At 38.0% G+C, this 21473-nt stretch overlaps 1 protein-coding gene across 1 annotated transcript in view; it reads left to right on the top strand.

The window, feature by feature from the left end:
- The window catches only part of plxna1a (plexin A1a), a 519677-nt gene that overhangs the window by 456916 nt on the left and 41288 nt on the right, over positions 1–21473 (top strand). Inside the window, exons 21-22 of the mRNA XM_055165879.1 lie at positions 6900–7134; positions 12017–12159. Coding sequence (XP_055021854.1) covers positions 6900–7134; positions 12017–12159 — 378 coding nt within the window. The remainder of the gene's footprint in view (positions 1–6899; positions 7135–12016; positions 12160–21473) is intronic.

The raw sequence follows: 21473 nt of genomic DNA, 5'->3' as shown, positions 1-21473 counted from the left end.
ATGTACTTTGGTCTAAAATAGCGCCATCACTTTAAACCAGAATTAAAAGAAGACACACACACAGATTTAAGTGATGTAAGTGCTCTTTGACAAAGGGCAAAATAAATTGCAGTTTAAAGAGAAAATCAACAGAAAATCCATCGGAATGCTTGTGCTACTTGACATTTAGGCCTGTCTAAAAATACCCCCAGGAGTTTTGTTGCTGTGGCATGAAGTTTATTCCATTTGAGATCAAAGTTGGACAGTTAGAGTAGTAACAGTACCTCAAACTACTCTAACCAGCAGTAACTTGTGAGAATTTCATGTAAAATCTTCTAAAATGGTTGCCTGGGACACAGAATGTACTGGGATCTCCAATACTTAACAAAGATCTGAGTCTGGTGAATCTTGCTGAGTTCAGATGGGCAGAATTGACAGGTAGATTAGCCAAACAAGGACACGCATGGTCTGTTCGTATCAAAATCAGTGGGCGAATCGATAAACTATGACGAAACAAGGTGAGATATATTTGATTTTGTTCAAAATGATGGGTGACCAATGAGCTCCTTTGTTTCACATGCATCACTGAAATAAATCTGACTGGGCGTTTGTGTTTGAGCCTGACTTTAAGCACGACAGAATACTGACCAGAGATCCTTCCAGGGAATCCAACTTTTTTCCAATTTTTTCACCATCTTCATACAAATCAAAACACTTAATAAATAGATTCTAAATAGATTTCCACCATCCAGAATGCAAAAATCTTCCTGGTTCTGTCAGACAATGAAGTTTTAAAATGGGAATGGGCTCTATTCACGTCACAAAACCGGAAGACATTTGGAAACATGCGGATGACGATCCATGAAAGTAACTCTCATAAAATCTGAGCAAACTGAGAAAATGGCCTGGTTTTCTTCATCTAGATGTCATTGTATTCTTTTATACATTGCTTATTAATTTGTGCATTATAATTTGTCTAACTTAACAATTAAAAAAAAGAAAATGTCATTGTAGCATTCCGTTATGTTCGGCAGATCAACAGTTACAACCAGCTGCCTGTAAGTGACATCGAAAACGCGATTCGAGTCCCGTCCCCCATGGAAAGTTTTGGCAGGTTGTGAAGTCCGCTGCTGCTGAATCCCTGTTTTTTAACTACACTGGAAGTCATCATCTGCATGTTTCCAAATGTCTTCTGGTAAGCGTGAATAGCCAATTGTCTAAGCTATCATCACGCATTTTCTTTCTTTCTTTTTTTCAAATGGAAATAACTTCAAAATGTCCTTGAAACCAACCATTTAAAAACTGAAGTCCAGACTGATATCTCTCCATATGAAAAATACCAAGAAATTCAGGATTTCCCAGACAAGTTGAGAAAGTTTTCTGAATTTATGCAATGCAGTTTCAGTTTTTTTTTTTTTTTTTTAAATAACTTCAAAATGTCCTTGAAACCAACCATTTTAAAATTTAAATTCCCTCCAGTTTCCGCAACCAGTCCCCACCTCCCAAACTTCCACCAAACGCCCTTGCTCAGATCTTTAAGACATGCACTCACCAGCAGCCACAACCACTAAACCTCGAGAGCCTATGCCCTGTCAGCACGTCCACGTTATTCAATATGATCGTCCCACATCAAACTTTGCCCTCTGTATTTTCCTCCTTTTCGACTGGGATGTCACGTCGAATATGGCAGCCCTCCCTTGTATTGGCGGGGATGCTGTGCTTGTCCGTTCCTATCTGATCAGCTGTGTACAGGCCTGTGTTTGGGTTTGTGTGCGTGTCCCCGCGAGGACACAGCTGTAGCCCCGTGCACGCTGACCTACATGAAGGGGACCCCATTGGGTATAGTCACATTTGGGAGATGCACTGTAAAAAAAAAAAAAAAAAAAAAAAAAAACATCCCTGTGACTCTCAGCTGTGTGAAGGCAGCTGTGAACCTCCCTGGAGTTCTTCGAAGAAAGTTGTTTGTTGTTTTGGCTGTTAGCTTTTTACCTCAAGTCTGTCACGACAATAAAAATAGATGCACGTGTCCAAAGCAGTTATATTTGTTATGCACTGTTATCATTTCGTTAGCCAGGCTGGCGCCGCCTAGTGCCTCCACTCAGTTTCATTTCTCTCCAGCAACTAGGTCAGGAATCAGAATACAATAGACAGTTTGCAAAAACCTCGGAAGTGTGAGTTCGGGCACCAGCCAATCAACAAAGGATGATATATTCAGTGTTGTCAACGATTCCCGAGATCGAGGATTTAAAGCTGGAACAAAGAGAATGTTTGGTGAATTTCATCAAGGGGAAAGACGTTATTGCCGTTCTTCCTACGGGATTTGGGAAAAGCTTAATATATCAGTTATTCCCGTTAGCGGCGCATTACATACATCATGACCAAACAGCAGCGATTGGTTAAATGAAAAAAAAATACCCACCTACCACCGAGCGAACGAAATCTAAGGCTGCGAGATCAGACTGTTTTTGCGAAGTGAAACGAAATAAAACCGGCTGATGAATCAGGCTAATCATTGGTAGGGATGTAAAGATATCCAAATCTCTCAATACGATATTTTCACAATATGCACCTCACTGTACGATATTTCTTGCGATATTTTGTGGAGGCTAATAAAATTATGAATATTCTACTTTTTGAAATGCCTTGACAATGCTTTAGCTCAGTCATAAACCAAAGAACTAAGATTTAAAAGTTAATACAATAATTAATGACAATTCTTCATGAGGTCTGCACTGAAACAGCAAAGGATCATGGTCTATGTAGTTTCCTTTGTGTTAAATTTAAGCAAAGATACTGTGATGGTCCACGATATTGTGAGACTTTTGATGATTCAGTATCACAATATTTAAGTTATTTTTACATTACTAATTACTGGGGGATAGGAAAAGTGGTAAGAAGGAACATTTTTACGAGGATGCAAAGTTTAATTGGTTTGTAGTAAGAAAAACATCCACATAAATACAGAGTCAGAGTGTAGCCTGATGTGCAATTACATAATTTGTATAATTATGAGTTTGTAGTCTTTTTGCATGCCCAGATGTGAGACGGTTTTGATGGTGATTACATCATTATTGAGAAAAAAATAAAATTATATTACATCTAAAAGGATGGTTTGCTTCTCCCTTTGCTCATAATGCAATTTGTGTGTAATGTGGTTTTGCATCACTGATTCTAACCTTTTAGAGCGGTGTGCAAAATGTTGGTGTAATGTGGCATCAACAATGGAGGAATTTAGATAAATAGATAGATCAATAGATACTTTATGTCCACAACAAATGCATCCACGTGCAAAAATATGTCCTGAAAGGCTTTCTTTACTTCGCGAAAGTATTGAAAAGATCCAGTTAGAAAATGTGTTCAATGTCTGAGTTTGTTGAAGTTTTTGCAGGGTTTGTAGCAGCGTTATAGCCGGTCTCGGTTTGGTTCAAAGTCTGACGGGTGTTGTTCTTCCGGGAAAGTGCCAACAATGGAGCAAATCACTTTCAGAGTAATGCTTACAGCCTGAGATATTTAAAGTTCTCATAAAGCACAATTGAATCAGGAAATTGGGTTTTGCAAAACAAAACAAATCCTTCAAAACTTACAAAATCTTCACAAAAGTGTACAGAAGGTATTCAGCAACAAATAAGTCAATAATCATAGACTGTATAAAAGAAGTGGACTAAGCAATTGTGATGCCACTCATAGCGTTCAGCGTTTTGACAGACAAAATAGCGGAAAAAAATATATATATCAGGATCATGTACAGTGGATTAATACGAACATTTTTAGACCAAAATGACGAGGCTCACTGTAGCAGGTACAGAGAGAGGGGCGACAAGATCCCAGTGTAAGTCAACTTGAGTCAGAGTCAGAAGGAGCGGGAAGAGCCTCCTGGTGAGCTTCCTATTTGGCACACGGTGGCTAGCACGTTAGCTATGTCCACTCATATATATACGATCTGTGTCAGTGATGGGAAAAAAAAGACATATAAGCTACGTTTACTTGATGACGGAAGATGCAAAAGTGGCGTTGCGTCTTCACTTTTTATTCCGCGTTTAGACAAGCGTTTTCAGGAGGAAATCCGTGTGTATACGGTGACGCAAAAGTGTGTGGAATTCGATTGGGTATGCATGCTGTCCGATGTTTGTTTCTGTGTACTATATGTATGTGACGTAAACGCGTACGTGACGTGAGCAGATCTGACCAGAGTTTTGTGACTTGGGCAGTGTAGACGGAAACGCTGCAGCGGAGCGTATTCAACTTTTCTACTCTGGAGGGTGGTTTCAGATTTTTGTGTCTTTAAGCCCCAAAAACACTGTCACCGTCTAAACGAAAGGCACTTCTGATCAAATATTTTGCCGTTTTTACCAGCAAGTGTTCTCGTGTAAACAAGCCCATAGAATATATCAATTTGAGGGGATAATAGTTTAAAAAGATGAATTCTCGCAAAAATTGAAATATCCACAATCACAAACACAATATGTTCAGAGATTACGCTAGAATTACACAGATTAAACTCTTAATAACAAGGTAACCACTTCCAACCAGTCCATCGCGTGTTACCTGCACCGTGTATAATCTCTGGTATAGATTATTGAAAACCCCTTCCTCTCCACAGTTGGTCCAGTTCACCCATGTTCACCCATAAAGTACCAGTTGCGAGCGATAATCTGATCCGCACGCTCCTTTTATCTCCTCTCATTATACAGTTTGCCTCTTAATTCTCGCCTCCATTTCCTCCGAGCTCACCCACTTTGTTCGCACTCCCGTCATGTCCGCGCAGCTAATTGGTTGCCTAATCTCAAACAAGCTTGTCTAATTGACTTTACTATTGCAAATTTAATTAGTAGGTATCGACCGCCTTTCTATTGATATAACAGCTGCTCTATTTTACTTTTTCCAAATGTGACTTTTGAAAATGTTGGGAGCAGGAGTGCACTTAGTAGGACTTGGAGAGGGGCTAATCATGGCTCATTTGAATCAGGTATGTAGCCCCCCCTGCAGTCGTCCTGATTTGAAAAGATTCCATTGCGTCTCAAAGGGAAGTGCGTATGTAAATGGAGGTAATGGGAGAAAGAAAAAAACAGATACATGTGTTTGACTTTTCTTAATTACCCCTACTCCTCGGGGAGGCATTTAAAAGCTGGTGATTACTTTGTTTGATTGCTTGTGGAATGAGTGGAGTGAGTGAACGCTGAATGCTAACTGAGGCCAACGTGCAGAGACGCGAGCGGGGGATCTTTATAGAGGGATATACATAGAATCTGCCGAGATGTGATGTGGGTTAATAGAAAGTGAAAAAAGTAGGAGGTATAGGTCTGGATGTATAGCGGAAATAAAGATGTTCAAATATTCAACTCATAGCAACTCATGATCAGGGGTCTTATTTTTAAAACTTTCGTTATACAAAAATGTTATGTAAGTGACTTTCCAAGTTAACTTTGTGATTTTTAAAAAGACAACTTAATGTGGAAATTGGCATTCCAGTCTAAACATGCTGAATTTTGAGTGTTGGGTTACTCAGAGATGAGGTAAAAGATCAGTTCTCAGAGAAAAATGTTTCGTCTGCACGCACACTTTTAGGAAGAATTCTGTGTAAGGTTTTATAAATGAGACAGCCAGTATTTTGTAGATAACTTTAGATCCCAAATGTTGAGATTATTATGCACTGGACCTATACAGAGGTACAATAGTCAGTCTATGGGTAATTGAGTTTGTGAGGCCTGTATGACTTTACATAGTTTGATATATAATTATGTACATTTCCTCCAAAACGTTCAATTCAGCGTTTTATTTGTATAGGCCAATATCACAACATCAGTTACTACTCAGGGCTTTACAAAAAATGTTGATTTGAAAACAGAACAGAACAGTTACAAAACAATGAAACTGTTTTCAGTCAATAAAGGTCAAATGTATTGACTTCATAACATGAATCACAATTCTTCCTGTAGTTAAGCCTTGTTTAATTTTATATATTGTATATTTCAGACTATAAGTTGCTCTGAAGTATAAGCTGCACCAGCCAAAAAATGTATAATGAAGAAGAAAAACACTTTATCTTGAAAGGCAAGTTATAGTAATAGCAACAGAATAGAGAACAACAGGCTGTTAACGACACATATGAACAGTTTTTCAGATAACTATAGCATAAACAACAGAACAGAACAAGTTTACCAAACTCTCCATCTCACTACAAATCACTAAATCCTTTGAATTCTTCATCCTCGGTGTCATTTCTGAGCAACTCCACAACCTCCTTCTGTATAGCTCTCGTCAGAATCAGCATCAGTTCCAGTTAAAATTATTCTGGCATTTCTGAATCCAGGATGGTTTTGGTTGTCAATGAAGTTACATTTGCACTGGTACAGAAGTAATGGTGCGATTCACTGACATGATCCCAGACAGGACAGTGGCTCTTTGTGCAGGAGACATGCGCAGTAGAGTCAAGTGACAGCGGCACAGGAGTAACAAGAGTTGCAGATACTGACACACAAGCCTAGAGCGCCCCCTCGCGACTGTCAGTGTGAAAATGTTAATAAATAAGTTGCAATGAAATAAATCGCAGGAAACACCCAAACCACCCGAAAAAAAAGTGTGAATTATAATATGAAAAATGCAGTAATCATATAATTTTAGTAAACAGTTATACTTGATAAACAAAAGCCATACTCAGTTTATAAAGGCCAGGATATGTTTCTTCCTTCCCTAGATTAGTGTTTTTTAGTCTGGATTTATTGCTTTCCTTCCATATATTTTTGTTGCGCAGTGTATTTATAGGTAGCTATTTCTCCAGTTCCCTCTGTCTTTACAGCCACTGAGGGCCTGTCTTCTGAGAATGCAAACAGTGATGAAGAACCTTGTAATGCACCTTTTAGCTGAGAAAAACACAATACCAAATTACTAACCAACCCTGTTGTTGCTATTTGTGTGTGCAGATCCGTGCAGGGGGCTTCGAGTACTCTCCCGGGACACTTCATATCTACTCAGACAGTCTGCTCACTCTGCCCGCCATCATCGGGATCGGAGGGGGCGGCGGCCTTCTCCTATTGGTCATCATTGCCGTGCTCATCGCCTACAAGAGGAAGTCCAGGGACGCGGACCGCACTTTGAAACGCCTGCAGCTCCAGATGGACAACCTGGAGTCCCGGGTTGCACTGGAGTGTAAGGAAGGTATGGAATTTTGGGTTAAAACATTGATAAAAAATATGGACAACCACATTTTTAAGTTTCTATAACCTAAATAAATCTCAAATAAACTAAGTCACTAACAAACAAGCCGGTGCTGCAGGATATTGGGCACCTACTAACCAAAGGGTTGCTGGTTCTAATCATGCCTGACCCTGTCAACTTGTCAAATCACGGTTCAGTTTAGGTGCATTATGTAACTTTTCTGGGGGAGATCCACCACGTGTTTGTTTCCGTAGAGATGCTATTTCTTTGCCTAAAATGTCCTACAATATGACATTATTACAGTAAGGCAAAATTAAATGTCAGATCTGTGGAGAGGGGAGGCCGATCCAGGTAAGAGAGCGTACTTTTGAGATACTTTGAGAAATATATAAACATGTAAGTGAATAAATGCAAGGTAAGTTTAATGCCATACCAACAAAACAATCACATCTCCATGGAAACAAGCACAAATGTTATATAGTGCACCTTTAATTTGCTTTGGTGACATAGATTTTTATGTCCCTCTTTGACTGCTCAAATAAAATGAATTAAGTTTGAAATAAAGCTAAATAAATGTTGATTCTAGATAATCATTGCTCAAGAAAATCACAAAATTAGAAACCCCTGAATCCTTAAAAGGAAATGGTGTTTCGGTGGAAGTAGACATGAATAATGGTGTATTTATTTCTAAAACAAGGCTATTGTTTTTGGAAAGAACAGTACAACCCAAGCATTTTAAACTGTAGCAATGCATTTATCAAAACAGAATTTGCACTTCAGAAATCTGTTTCCACAAAAGCATGAAGTTGAGGAAAGATTTAGTCCCAGTCAGAGGTGGGTAGCACTTTACATTTACTTCAGTAACTTACATTTTAAGACTGTAGTTCTGTAGTTTTCAGTCACTAAGCATTTACTCCTATTTGAGTAATATATTTTATGGTTTTCCAATAAAGATGTTTGAGCAAAGGTTTTAATGACTCTTTCTACTGAGTCTACAAGTGACAACTATTTGAACAGTTGTGCACCACTTCAGATATGATTTAGTTTTTCTTATTTTTTTCTTATTTTGTGGTCTGTCCTCTTCTAATGCCAGATTTTATGTACTGTAGCATTTAGAGTGTTTCAAATTACATTAACTTCAAATTATAAATTGTCTGCAAGAAGTTACTCTTAATTGACTAGTCGTTTCCAAAAATACTTTTAATACTCTGGAGTCATTCCTTGGACCACTACTTTCTACTTACTTGAGTACTATTATTTTCTTGAAGTAACCTTAGTCTTACTAGAGTATATTTATGGCTACTCTACCCACCTATGGTTGTAGACTTATCTTTGACTCCAGATTTTTATTTAAAGGTACACTATGTAATGTTTTGGTGCTTGTCTCTATGGACATGTCATTGCTCTGCCTGGAATGTTCCACAGTATGACATTAAACAGCTCTACCTTACATTTATTCAGTTACAGGTGGCTCAAAAATACCTAGAAAAAGAGGGTTTCTGACTGTGAGCGGGGTTGCCTCTGCACAGATCTAATCTATAACTCGGCCTGGTTTGGTCTCCATGAAGATAGAAAGGTTTAAACATTCCTCACAAAGAGATAACATATCCACGGCTAACCCTCCACCAGAAAAGTTACACAATCCAACTCGAAATGATTCATGTATAAAAGCACATACTTTGAAGATTGCCAAATTAAACCTTTTAATTTCATAATGGTCTTAAAATCATCATGCTATAACCATGGCAATCTAAATTGATATAGTCTACACATTAACTCTCCTCACTTCCAATTTTACCAACAAAGCAGTCCTCATTACACTGATGTGACCCTCAGTAATCCAGTTATCCAAGTACTCGATCCCTAGTAACTGCGATGAATCTAAACTAGCCTAGTGAAGCATATAGTTCTTCTCTCCTCCTCCTTCACAACAAACCGCCCCTCCTGCTGCCCTCCCAGCTGCTCCTCTGCGACGGGACGGCGGTGTGGGCGGAGGAACAGATGAAGAGGGCGGGGCTCCGAGAAGTGTGGATTTCCCAGTGTCCTTAGGGTAGACACGGGGGCTAGAAGTTCATTCATGCACATAGACTCATCCAGACTAGAGCGGTCATGGCTAATTAGCTGCACTATATAAATGACAACTGCTGACTGGCAAGTGTCAATGGGGAGGTTTATGGGGGAGATGTGGAGAGCTAATATTTGAGGAAGAGATAGGGAAATAATCTTACTCCACCAGATGTTGAGATGTCTGCAGAGCGAGTCCCGGGGTGTGAGTCTGCTCTTTTAGATCTAAATGGAAGCTCTCAATGTAGTCTGCCATATGTTTGTGCATAAATGTTTTCAAGTAATCTTTTGTAATGTAAAGGCTCCAGGACAAGACGGAAAATTAAATAAATAAATGAATAAATGAACTGGTGAAATGGTTGTATAGGCACGCTAACTTCACACTATTGTAAAAGATGTGCTCAGTGTTTTCTTGATATATTTAGATTCAAGTTTTGTTTTTGTTTTTTTACCCCAACTTGTAGACATATTAACCATTGTCTACAGTTTTTATTTTTACAAATAAATGCTTTTTAACTTATTTTAATCTTTAGTAACATGAAGGCTCCAGGAAAAAAACAAAACAAAAGAAAAAAACATATAAATATATAAATACAGGCATGTTAAATATTTTACTGAATGATATGCTCAATGCAAAAGGGACTCCTCAATACATTTAGACTCATGCCTTTTTCACCTAACATATTAATCAATGTTCAAAAAATATATGCATGATGTAATTTTTCAAAATGTATGCTATATACACTATCGGTCAAAAGTTTTAGAACACCCTAATTTTTCCAGTTATTTATTGTAATTCAAGTCATGCAAGTCCAATGAAGAGCTTGAAATGGTATAAAGGAAAGTACTGAACAGCCAGAGGTAAAAAAAAAAAAAAAAAAAAGATACAAAACACAAGTCCAAGCTCTGCCAAAACTACCTCAGGAAAAAAGAACAAGATGATAAACTTGAAAACATGGAGTGTCCAGCCCAGGCTCCAGACTTAAACCCCACTGAGCTGGTTTTGGGATGAACTGGACAGAAGAGTGAAAGCCAAGCAACCTACAGGTGCCATATATTTATGGGAACTTCTGCAATAGACTTGGGAAGAACTTTCTGAAGAATATTTGACTTCTGTTGTAAAAAGAATGACACAAAAGGTGGACACTTTCATGAATCAAAAGTTTAGAACACGTTTTGGTCAACAGTAAAAAGTAAACCGTAAAAAACTGGAAAATGTGTGGTGTTCTAAAACTTTTTGACTGGTAGTCTATATATTTTTTGTTTGTTTGTTTTAATTTGCTGTCTCAGTAATCCTTCATTTTTATTTCTCCTAGTTTATTATTTAAGTGCAAAATTTGGCCACCTCCACAGCACTTTTGTGGTTGAACATTGTTAAATAGGACTGCTGTAATTTGTCACCAACCCCTCAAAGAAAGTAAGGACATATTTGGACACTTATATAAACTAAACCTCCGTCTCCTTGTCCTCTCTCCTTCCCTTATTAGTACAGAAGCTCCTACACAGATTATGCTTGGACACTTGCTTATGTTTATTCAACTTATTGTCATTTTCCAGAACTTTTTAGCACTAGTGTTGACTTATTTATCAACTTTACACTAACACACAAATAATGACCACAACTCCATCCATCGTGACGCTGAAAATGGTTCAAATAACCGTGACCTGCTTTTAACACTGCAAAACTGTTGATTCTGAAGCTGCTATTATGTCGTAATGTATGTTCCCTTGTTCACTTTTTGCATTCAGTTCATAATTACTGGCTATTTCGTGACATTTCAGAGCCTCACTGACCTGGCCTTTTGTGAGAGTACAACTACCAGACTCCAGTCATTATGATGTACAAATAATAAACTCATTTTGTGTTCCACGGCTTCACACAATGGGGTTTAATGGCATCCACAAATTATACATTGACAGAATGATGTCTGTATAAATAGATATTATGGAGAAAGTTGCAGACTTAGATGGTTATTTTGCAGTCAACTTGGGTGAATCTTGTGCTTTGTCTAAATGATTGGATTTGGGCAAAACAATATATGCTGTCAGTAGTTTTGGACTTTCACTAAATAGTTTGTGTTGACGATTTAGAATTTGAGGATTTCATCATTTCAGATGGACGACAAGGGCCTGCTCTTGGGTTTCAGGCAAATGATTCCCTCCAGATTTTAAAGGGCCCATATTGCGCTATTTTCTGATCTATATTGTAATGTTTTCGTATCAAAAACTTATCTGGACTTTTATTTCATTCACACATGTTTAATAACCCTGCATATTTAGGCTGAGTTCTTCTCTCAAACATTAAAAGCTCTGTTCCACCTTAACTGGGATGTCACGTGGTAATTCAGGAAGTGCTCCACTTTGTTTTTAAAGGTGCACTATGTAATGATGTAAAGGTGTTTTATAGCTGAAAAAAAAAACCTTGAAAAACATTCATTCTTACCATGTGCAGGCTTGCTTCTTCACAGATATGACCGTTAACCTGTTTCCATTGAGATTATCAAGTTTATTTCCATACTGTGTAATAATCAAGGTGAAACTTTAATATCTCTGTGGTGACAAGAAGGTAGCAGACCCTAAACTAAAGGTAAAATGAGCTGTTAACTTGCAAACTACCACTAAATGTCATCAGAAGGTGGAACAGAGCTTTGGAGATGTAGAAACTCTAATAATAACTTAGTCAAACATGTGTGTATGAAACAAAACACAGCTGCAGGTATGTTTTGGATAAGATAACAATATAACGTGGCTTAAAGCTCACAAGAGTCAATTTTGTCTAATATAGCACCTTTAACTTTATTTCTCCTGTTCTTTCCAGCCTTTGCAGAGCTGCAGACAGACATCCATGAGCTGACCCAGGAGTTAGACGGTGCCGGGATCCCCTTCTTGGACTACCGCACCTACGCCATGAGGGTTCTATTCCCAGGGATCGAGGACCACCCGGTGCTCAAGGAGATGGAGGTACGGGTCAGTACACCACCGGCCACCACCTTACTACTCAAACCTACTAACAAGCTAGTCGCCAATCCACATCCAATCATGTTCTAGCTGTACTAACAAACTAATAATAGAAACATTTAGAAGTAATGCTGATTATTTCTTAATGTTTGTAGAGTGGCTGGTATTTATCCTTCAAGTAAAAAAAAAAACACACAACAACAACAAAAGAACAAAACATAAATATTGTGGCTACTGCAATGTGGAAACCAAGAATATATACTTTTTTTTTTTTTTCTTATATGAAATTTGACACAATAAAGCATAAAAAAATACTAATAAAAATAAATAAAAGTGCTGTGAAAACATGAAGAACGTAACTAGTTCATTGTAAATGGTTTGCAGTGATCCAATCAGTGGTGCAATCAGTTTATAAGTATTTTTCAAGACTTTCAAAGGCCAGTGCAGAGTTCAACAAACATTATTATGCTAACAGAACACTTCCTGGTTCACTGAGAATAAAGCACTACATAATTTGACCCAGAAAGCAGACAGTTGTCGCACTCTCAACAATATCTGTACTGAGGCTAATTTCACTTTAGAAATTGTACTTAATTTTACTTACTTACCTATATTACATAAAATTTACCCTTGTGAGTTTTAAGCCATGTTATAATACAGTTACCTCATCAAAAACATACCTGAAGTTGTATTTTGTTCAAACATTCAAGCATGTCTGTCTACATCTTCAAAGCTTAAAATGCTCTTTACCCTTTTAATGCATAAAACATCAAAGCAGTTAGACAAACTGCAGAAAAAAGTAATTCTTCTTCAAATTGGCAAAAATTACAAGTATTTTCGTAGCTCCACCCTTGACTACACACGGTTGAGTTTCAGTGCTGTGCTCAGTGATAGATGTAGTGCCAGGAACACCTCAGCGAGCTCCACTGTGAACAATAGGCTGCTCATCTATTTTTACTGACTCCATGTAAGCAACACCAGAGGAATCCAAAACAGTTCACTTTCCAATAAGCTGTCAGAAATTCAGGATGAAATTCATAAACACAATATGAAAAATAAAAACAGGTTTTAAAAAATTTCAAAAGTGCGCTGTTTTTTACACTGAAGCACATGAAGTCCGCCAGTTAAACCAATGCATTGTGTTTGTACTGTTCCACTGTTAGTATTGATCTTCTCTCAAACTGAAAACACTGTTCCACCTTGTGATGTCATGTGGCAGTACAGGAAGTGCTCCACTATGTTTTTAAACTCTATACATCTTCACTAGAATCATTTGGATAATTTCAGCTCTGGAATTGCCAATCTCTACTGAACTAAAGATAAAATGTAGTGGTTAACTTAATGTCTTCATGACTCACAAGGTGGAACAGAGCATTTTCAGCTTTGGGAATGCAGACAGCCTATTAATTCAGGGTGACTAAAAAACGTGTGAATGAGGGCCTGTTTACATGAGAACGCTTGCGGGTAAGAAGGACAAAATATTTTATCGGAAGTGCGTTTCGTTTAGACGGTGACGGCGTTTTTAGGGCTTAAAAACGCAAAAACCTGAAACCACCCTCCAGAGTGGAAAAGCTGAATCCACTCCACCCTAGCGTTTCCGTCTGCACTGCCCAAAAAAGCAAAACTCTGGTCAGGTCTGCTCACGTCACATACACGTTTACGTCACACACATTTACGTCACACACATGTGTTGTGTGATAGTGTATCACATCACCACTGAGCCGCTTGGCATGCATACCCAATTGAATTCCACACACTTTTGCGTCACCGTATGCACACAGATTTCCTCCCAAAAACGCTTGTCTAAACGGAATAAAAAGTGAAGACGCGACGCCACTTTTGCGTCTTCTGTTCAGACCGTCATCATATAAACGTACCCTGAAACAAAACACAATTCCAGATATGTTTTTGATGAGGTAACAACATTTCAATATCGCTAAAAGCTCACAGAGGTCAATTTTGCATAATACAGGACCTTTAATGATAAAAAATGGCTTAAATTCTGAGATACTCCTTTTCAACACATTAAAATAAATACTTAAAACTTAGTAAATTACACAAAAATAAAATAATGTGGCCAAAATTGTGAATATAACCACTTTTTGTGAGTTATATCAAAATCTTACCTTTTGGACCCAATTTTGTGTCTCGTCTTCTGAAAACCATGTCTCATTTCACCCCCAGTAAAACGTTGAAACTTAATCTAACCACTATTAGTCAAAGTTATTTTTCATTTTCATGCATTTTATTCCCAATATTTCTTGCACCTGAAGACTGTAATTTTGACCAAAAACTATGCAGATATTACGATCAAATATTAATAACCCCAGAGAACGTCTATATCCACATGTTATCTCAGAAAAAATAAAATGTGTGGGTTGCTCAATATCAAATGTAGGGACTCATTGGGGTATAAAAATATAAAGATTGTAGCGTGTACAAGAGAGAAACTCCAAGAGACTAAAACCAGAACAACACTGGAAGCTGAGTTGTATTATATATTATACATCAGGCGTTAGTTATTAATGACTCCACTACACGGTGCGCTACATGTATTCACCTTGGCAGCACAGGCGGGTGGAGATAGGGATTTATGGACCTTCCCTGTGAGACCAGAAGAAGTAAAATGACGTAAACGTAAAGCGCTCATCTCCAAAAATGTCTGGTTTGTAATCAGTAGTTATCATTAAGATGTAGAATGTACCGTGCTTCATTGACTTTGATTGGAGCTTTGACTTTTTGGAGTCGGGGAATAATTTCTTTGACCTTTTACGCTTTCATTTAATCACTCCAGAAATGAATTTATACTGCTGAAAAGGTAAAAATGAAAAGACAGCCAGAGTAGTTTAGTAGTTCAGATTTAGTAGTATGAATTTCAGAGCAGCTGTTATCCTGAGGCGTTTTTGAGAGAAGCAATAGCCACCGCCGCCTTGGGTCAAACTTTAGAAATTTTACTGCAATTGATACTTTGTGTGAAGCTAACTAGTGGCACTGCTCTATCTGAAGCTCTTTTACCGAAGTTAGACTTTAATCTGATCTTTGTTTTGATACGATCTGACCATAAAGGATTGACTTGGCTGGAACTACAACAGGAGAGGAGGATTTGTAGTCCCTCTCAAATTACATTACAGTCAAAAGCTAGCTAGCATTAGCCAACACACTCGCCCTTTTTCACTTAAATGGGGCCGATGTCACTGCAAAGTATCAATCAGTGGGCAAGGGCCTCATTATTTGTTAGGAATTGGGTCCACAAACATGCAGCACCTATAAATCTCATGAAAAATCTCTAAAGTCCTTTCAGCTGACAAGAAACACACCAGGTCAGCAAATCTAAAGTCTGATATCACATGGACACAGACTATTAAAGTAGGGTAAAGGCCTCCACACACTACAGGAGAATTTGCCTGATTTTGGCTATGATTTGCGTCTTCCCGAGTTCAGCGAGGCGTGACCCGACTTTGTCTTTGTGTGCGATTTTGAAGCCTCTGCGCTCCTCGTGACTGTGGTGTCTGAGCTGCTCTGTCAGATCGTAATCACCAAACATCAGCAATGCTACGATAACAGCCGATAAAACAGAGCGTCAGATGGGCAGACGGCGTGACGGACACAGAGGAGGACCATACAAACTCAGGAAATAGTGAAAATAATGAAAAGACTTTATTACTCAACTCTCGTAAAGTGGTCAATTTAAAGTGCAGCATCTCATCCACATTATCCATAGAAATTGTCCTCAGCAAATAATGATGCGCTATTAATACAGTTTGAGGCGTTCTTTAAAAGTAAAAAGGCAAGAGTAGTTCCTCACTGTGTCTGTTTACATCCACACAGCGCACGGATCGACGTGAAGCTGCAGATTCGCGGTAGTGACTCTACTTCCTGTGAACTTTATTGCCAATCTTTTATACTTTAAAAATCATGTATCTAAATAATTGCACCACATTTCACAAATAATAATAACACAGTTTTGACTTGTATCTAAACTACAAGTCCAGTGCTCTGATCACTTTGGACACTTAAGAGTCTCAACGCGAGTAGTTTTATTGTAGACAGGAAACAACAGACGCAATAGTGCTCACAGCTTTATAGCCTGAGGTATGCAGACATATCCCATTGATCAGAGATTTTAAGTCTCATAAGATTCTCCTTGTCTCTGTGATGTGTGCTTTTTGTTGTTGTTTTGTTTTGTCAGCCCTCCACTGCCTTTGACTGGCCCCTCAGCCCCTCAGCCCCCCACCACTTGAACTGGCCCAATGAGGCAATCCTCAAAAGTTGTCATGGCCTATTTTTTTTTATTATTTTTTGGCAAATGATAACACGTCTGCGTCTTATTGATTTTTTTTCCATTTAAAATTATATTCATATTTAAATTATTATATGAGGTATTTACATTTCCCACCGAATTTTCGTCAACTGACAAGTTCGAGATCGAACAGTGACAGTCAACGCTCACGCAGAGTTCTGTAGTGCCGTTAAGGACAGAAAAATCACGAGTGTTAAAGTACGAAAACTCGACCGAGAGTGCCGAGTTTTTAAAGAGGTGGACGATTGATTAATTTTTGTTCAGTGTAAGGATCGTGCAGTTTGTCTGATATGTAAGGAAAGTGTGGAGGTTTTCAAAATATAATCTGTGTCGTCAGAGTCAAACAAATCTGTTATACGGCCGACCCGACCCCGGCCCCATCACAGTCAGGAGCGATAATGTGGCCCCCAGAGAAAAAAGTTTGGTGACACCTGCTGTAGTCTGTGGCGGCCTTAACACTTAAGACTGTATAAACATGACTAGTTTAAATAGTCAATTGAATTACATCTAAAATGGCTATTGCCAGTAACAATGCAGGCTTTGTGCACCATTTGAAACTAAAATGAAAATGTCAAAATCTGTCCTCGCAACACCTTCAGAAAACATCTCACCGTTCTAAACCACATTTTTTGCAAATCAGTTCTTTTCGATTACACAAACACACTAATACCAGGAGGTCATGAGGTCCTGGCTGACCCTGATTGGCCGATTGAATTGAGTGACAGTTCCCTGGAGTAGACCTCGCTGTCAGCACGATGCGGCATGTCTTAATACAGTTAGCAGCTCCATATTGAATAAAGTCTGCACCTGCTCTGACCTCTTCAGACAAACGGACTCAAGCAGCGCGCTCCAGATTGCATTTCTCTAACTGGATATGGGATTGTACTGCGCTAGGTTATGATGGTCATATAGTTCAGACTTCCTGTGCCTCTCTGAGTGGATCTCCCCCGGGGGTTTTGCTCTAATCCAATGGCCTGTGTAAACCACCTGCACTGGCTTTATTGCTCCGAGTGACTGTGCCGGGGCTTAAGCCATACAAACACTGCACTATACCACACACTCCTTCATATAGAGAGGGGAGGCTCAGGCAGACGATATTGAAGGATTCTTGCTTTGAAATACAGAATCACAAGACTGTACTGTATTTTAATATTGTATGCTGGAGACATGAGCTACCCCGACCATCCATGGGTTTTGGAGAGATCAAAAATGAACGATGCTGCCATGGAGATTAAGAAAACATACTATATGTTCTGAATCGTGTAAAAAGCTCAAAATGGAAAACCCAATAATATGTTTTTCTAGGGCATTCCACATCGCAGGCTCATAATCTTTGCTCCTTTTTCTATATATTTTTTTTAAATCATGCCATAATAGTCTTGCTAATAAGTTGAATATTGTGTTATCAAATCAAACTTGCACCTTATACAAAAAGATAACTTTTGATATTTTTGTTGACAGTCATTAAAAAAATTAAATAAAATCCCACATGCCCCTCCATACAAACCACTCTACATGTTTATTTTCAAGTGATATTTGTTATGGAAGTTAATTTTTCATATTATGTACCATTGAGTAGTTCTAAATGGTAGTGTAGACCTCGGCCTATTGTGTCTATTGTGTATGAAGAGCCGCTTTAACAAGGGAATTTCTCCACTGTGAGATCAATAAAGTTCTATCTCATATTATTGATAGATTTGAGAATGTATCATACTATCCTATTATTATTTAATTCAGTGGTGGTGTGATGGTCAATAACAGTGATCCAAGCAATTAGGTTATTGCAATATCAACATCATTAGCACTTTTTAACTCTAGATGATTTGGCACTGAAGTAGAAAAAGTAGCTCCTGTATAATATAATGTAACATTTAGAGATGTTGAGATGCTTGTCAGTACTGAAATATTCTTACTCTAGCAAGAATACTAACTGGTATATTAAGCTTTTCCTGAATCCCGTAAGAAGAAGGGCAATAACGTATTTCCCCTTGATAAAATTCTCCAAACATTGTCTTTGTTCCTGCTTTAAATCCTTGATCTCGGGAATTGTTGCCAACACAGAATGTATGGCTCTTCGCTGATTGACTGGTGCCCGAACTTGCACTTCTGGGGTTTTCCGATTCCTGACCTAGGCGCTGGAGAGAAATGAGCTTTGTTAGACTTTAATCTGAGCTTTATTTCAAAACAGTCTTACATAGCTGAAGAACTTACTTAGTTGAAGCTACAACAAGTGAGCTGTTTTTTTCTGTTAAACAAATTCACAACACAAATCAAACACCTAAACAGAATCATGAATGCTCAAATTGATCACTGGTTCCTGAAAATGTGTTTTTTCTTGAGATTTCAGACAATCTTAAAAACATTTCTGGTATGCACTGCCCATCCATGGTAGCTGATGAACATTCCACCATGCACTTACATGTAGAATGCCCCCAGCTTGATGTCACTGCAAACACAATTGCGGTGTATTAAAGAGACTAGATATATATTACCCAAACTTTTACTGTACTTTTTAAGCTATAAGTCCCAGTCTACCTCATCTATCACAAACACGGTGCAAAGTGCTCGGGCTGCTGCCAACACTAGTTATTATAATCTGACTTGTGAAGGCAACATTTTGACATCAGCGCGCACTGGCTCCCGATAATATTCATAACTAATTGCGGTAAAATGCGAGGCTTTAGGTTAAAAGGCTTACTGCGCGCCATAAGTCATCTCATCAAAGTAAGCCCTATCTCCAGCTTGCATACAAATAACTCAATACCTAATCCTCTTCATGAATAAATGATGTTCTTTACTGCGGGAGTCAAATAATTACTTCAGTTAAATACACGATGAAGAAGTACAAGTACAAACAACTGCGCAGGACTGATCTGTAGGCAAACTGTTAATCAACACTACAACGAAATATGTGAAAAAAGTGTTGTGTCTTATCATTGACTGCAGTTTAATATATTGGCAATGTAGAAGTAGTTTAAATTGGTCATACTTAACACTTACTCAGTATTTTCCTGCATTTGAGGCTTGAAATGTTATGTTTTCACCTACCCCCTATCTCCAGTCTCTGCTGTTATGCTTACTTGCAACTATTCAAAGCCATAATATGTCTTCTTTAAGGTAAATGTTACTGCCCCCAATAGAGAAATAAGTTATTTGCTTTTGACCAATTGGCACAAATGACCAGCTAAAGGAAATTTTCTTTTCTTCTTATTGCAAGAAACATTAAATATCAAATGTGATTATTTTGAATCCATAGGTCATTTCTTTTTCAAAATAAAACCAAAAATAAGAAAACGAAAAAACAACTATTTTCTTCATTATTTGCTTCCAAAACCAAAATGAAAAAACGGATAACAATTTGTTTTTTCAGTTTTCGATTTTGTGTTTACATGAATAATGGAAAAAAAAAACAAAAAAACTGATATCGGCCGTTTCCCGTTTCCGTGACTTAAACTGCGATGCCAGACTTTTGCGGTGCATAGGGACTGAACCCGGACTAAACCAGGACTAAACCAGGTCTAAACCAGGTCTAAACCAGGTCCAAACCAGGACCTTAGTGTCAGGACGGGCCCGGAGGTGCGCCCACATAGACTGTCGGGTGATCAGGACTGAAACTGGGACCAGACTGGGACCAGAAAAGGACTGAGACCGAGACCGAGACCAGATAACAGATAACAGATAACAAATTGTTATCTTGTTTTTTTTTTCCATTTTCTTATGTTTGGTTTTATTTTGAAAAATGAATTAACAAATGATTATTTAGGTCACAATGTGAACATAAGAAATTTTCTAAAATGTGAGAATCCAAACCAAAACATGCACAGTAGGGCAGTTCTAAGGCAGTTCTGACCAAGAGTAGCTTAAGATCTGGAGATGGGTCCCTCACTTCTCATCACAGGTTGCCCCAGCAGCCTTGGTGGATGGGTCAAATACACCCTATGGGAACAGCAAAGTGTAAAAAGTAAAGCTAAATGTAAAGTGTTAGATAAGTTACTTCATCTTTCAAAATATCTGATTTGAAGCTGTAATAAAGACAAATGGTAGACAATGCAAATCAAAGAGAATGAAGAATTTCACTGTTGTTTGGGCGGTTTGATAATTGTGCAAAGTTTTGAAATCATGCTCTCAGAAAAAAAAAAAAAAAAAGAATCTGACCTCGTGACATCCCTTGTATTGACTTACTTCATAGTCTTCTCAAGATCGATAGAAGTACAGTATTTCTTTTAAACACTTCTACTTTCTTTCAGTTTCCTCTCAGCTCTGTCTCATTTTTCCACTTTTCATTCTGGTCTCTCAAACACAGCATCCTGACTCAGATCCCAGACAGAATCCAGCCTGGAGGCCTCCCAATCTCATTTAGCACTTTACACAGTGGCCTGTGCACTTTATTATAGCACACAGAGGAGGTGGACCACATGTTAGACTTGTACAACACTCAGGTAGAAATAACGCTGCAGTTGTTCCAAGATACAAAGCTTGAATCAGTGAAGTCTCGTGTACCAAAGGTCATTTCTAAATGGCAAACAATAACAACATTTCGTATTTGTCAAATGTAAAAAATAAAATAAAATACTGACAGGTCAAAAAAACAAGAATAAATGTGGTTGCAAAATTGTGACAAATTTTGGCCATGATTTGTTTGTCTGTGAAAAAATGTCACAAAATGTCACCCAAAACTTGATAGAACACAAATATGTTCTGATTGGACACAAACACGCAAACAACCGGTAGAAGTTACGGCTGTCAAGGAAACCCTGACAAATATGGTGCAAGGAGAGGAAAGATAAAAATCATATAACAAAAAAGTTTTTACGGGTTATTAGATTGATGGATATTTTACGTTGAATAAATTAGCAAATAGTTGTAATTTAAATTGTATTTTTCAAATTTCCTGATATATTGAGGTGATTATTTCTACATATTTCATTTCTATTTCTAATAAAAGAACAATAAAGCTGGGTATATTTTCACATGACCATTATAAAAAGTATAACATATCATAATATATCTGAGGAGT

This window comes from Boleophthalmus pectinirostris, unplaced genomic scaffold (genome assembly GCF_026225935.1).
Source record: "Boleophthalmus pectinirostris isolate CB_2022bp ecotype Guang Dong unplaced genomic scaffold, ASM2622593v1 HiC_scaffold_8, whole genome shotgun sequence".
Taxonomy (NCBI): domain Eukaryota; kingdom Metazoa; phylum Chordata; class Actinopteri; order Gobiiformes; family Gobiidae; genus Boleophthalmus; species Boleophthalmus pectinirostris.
This window is presented reverse-complemented; position numbering and strand designations above follow the sequence as displayed.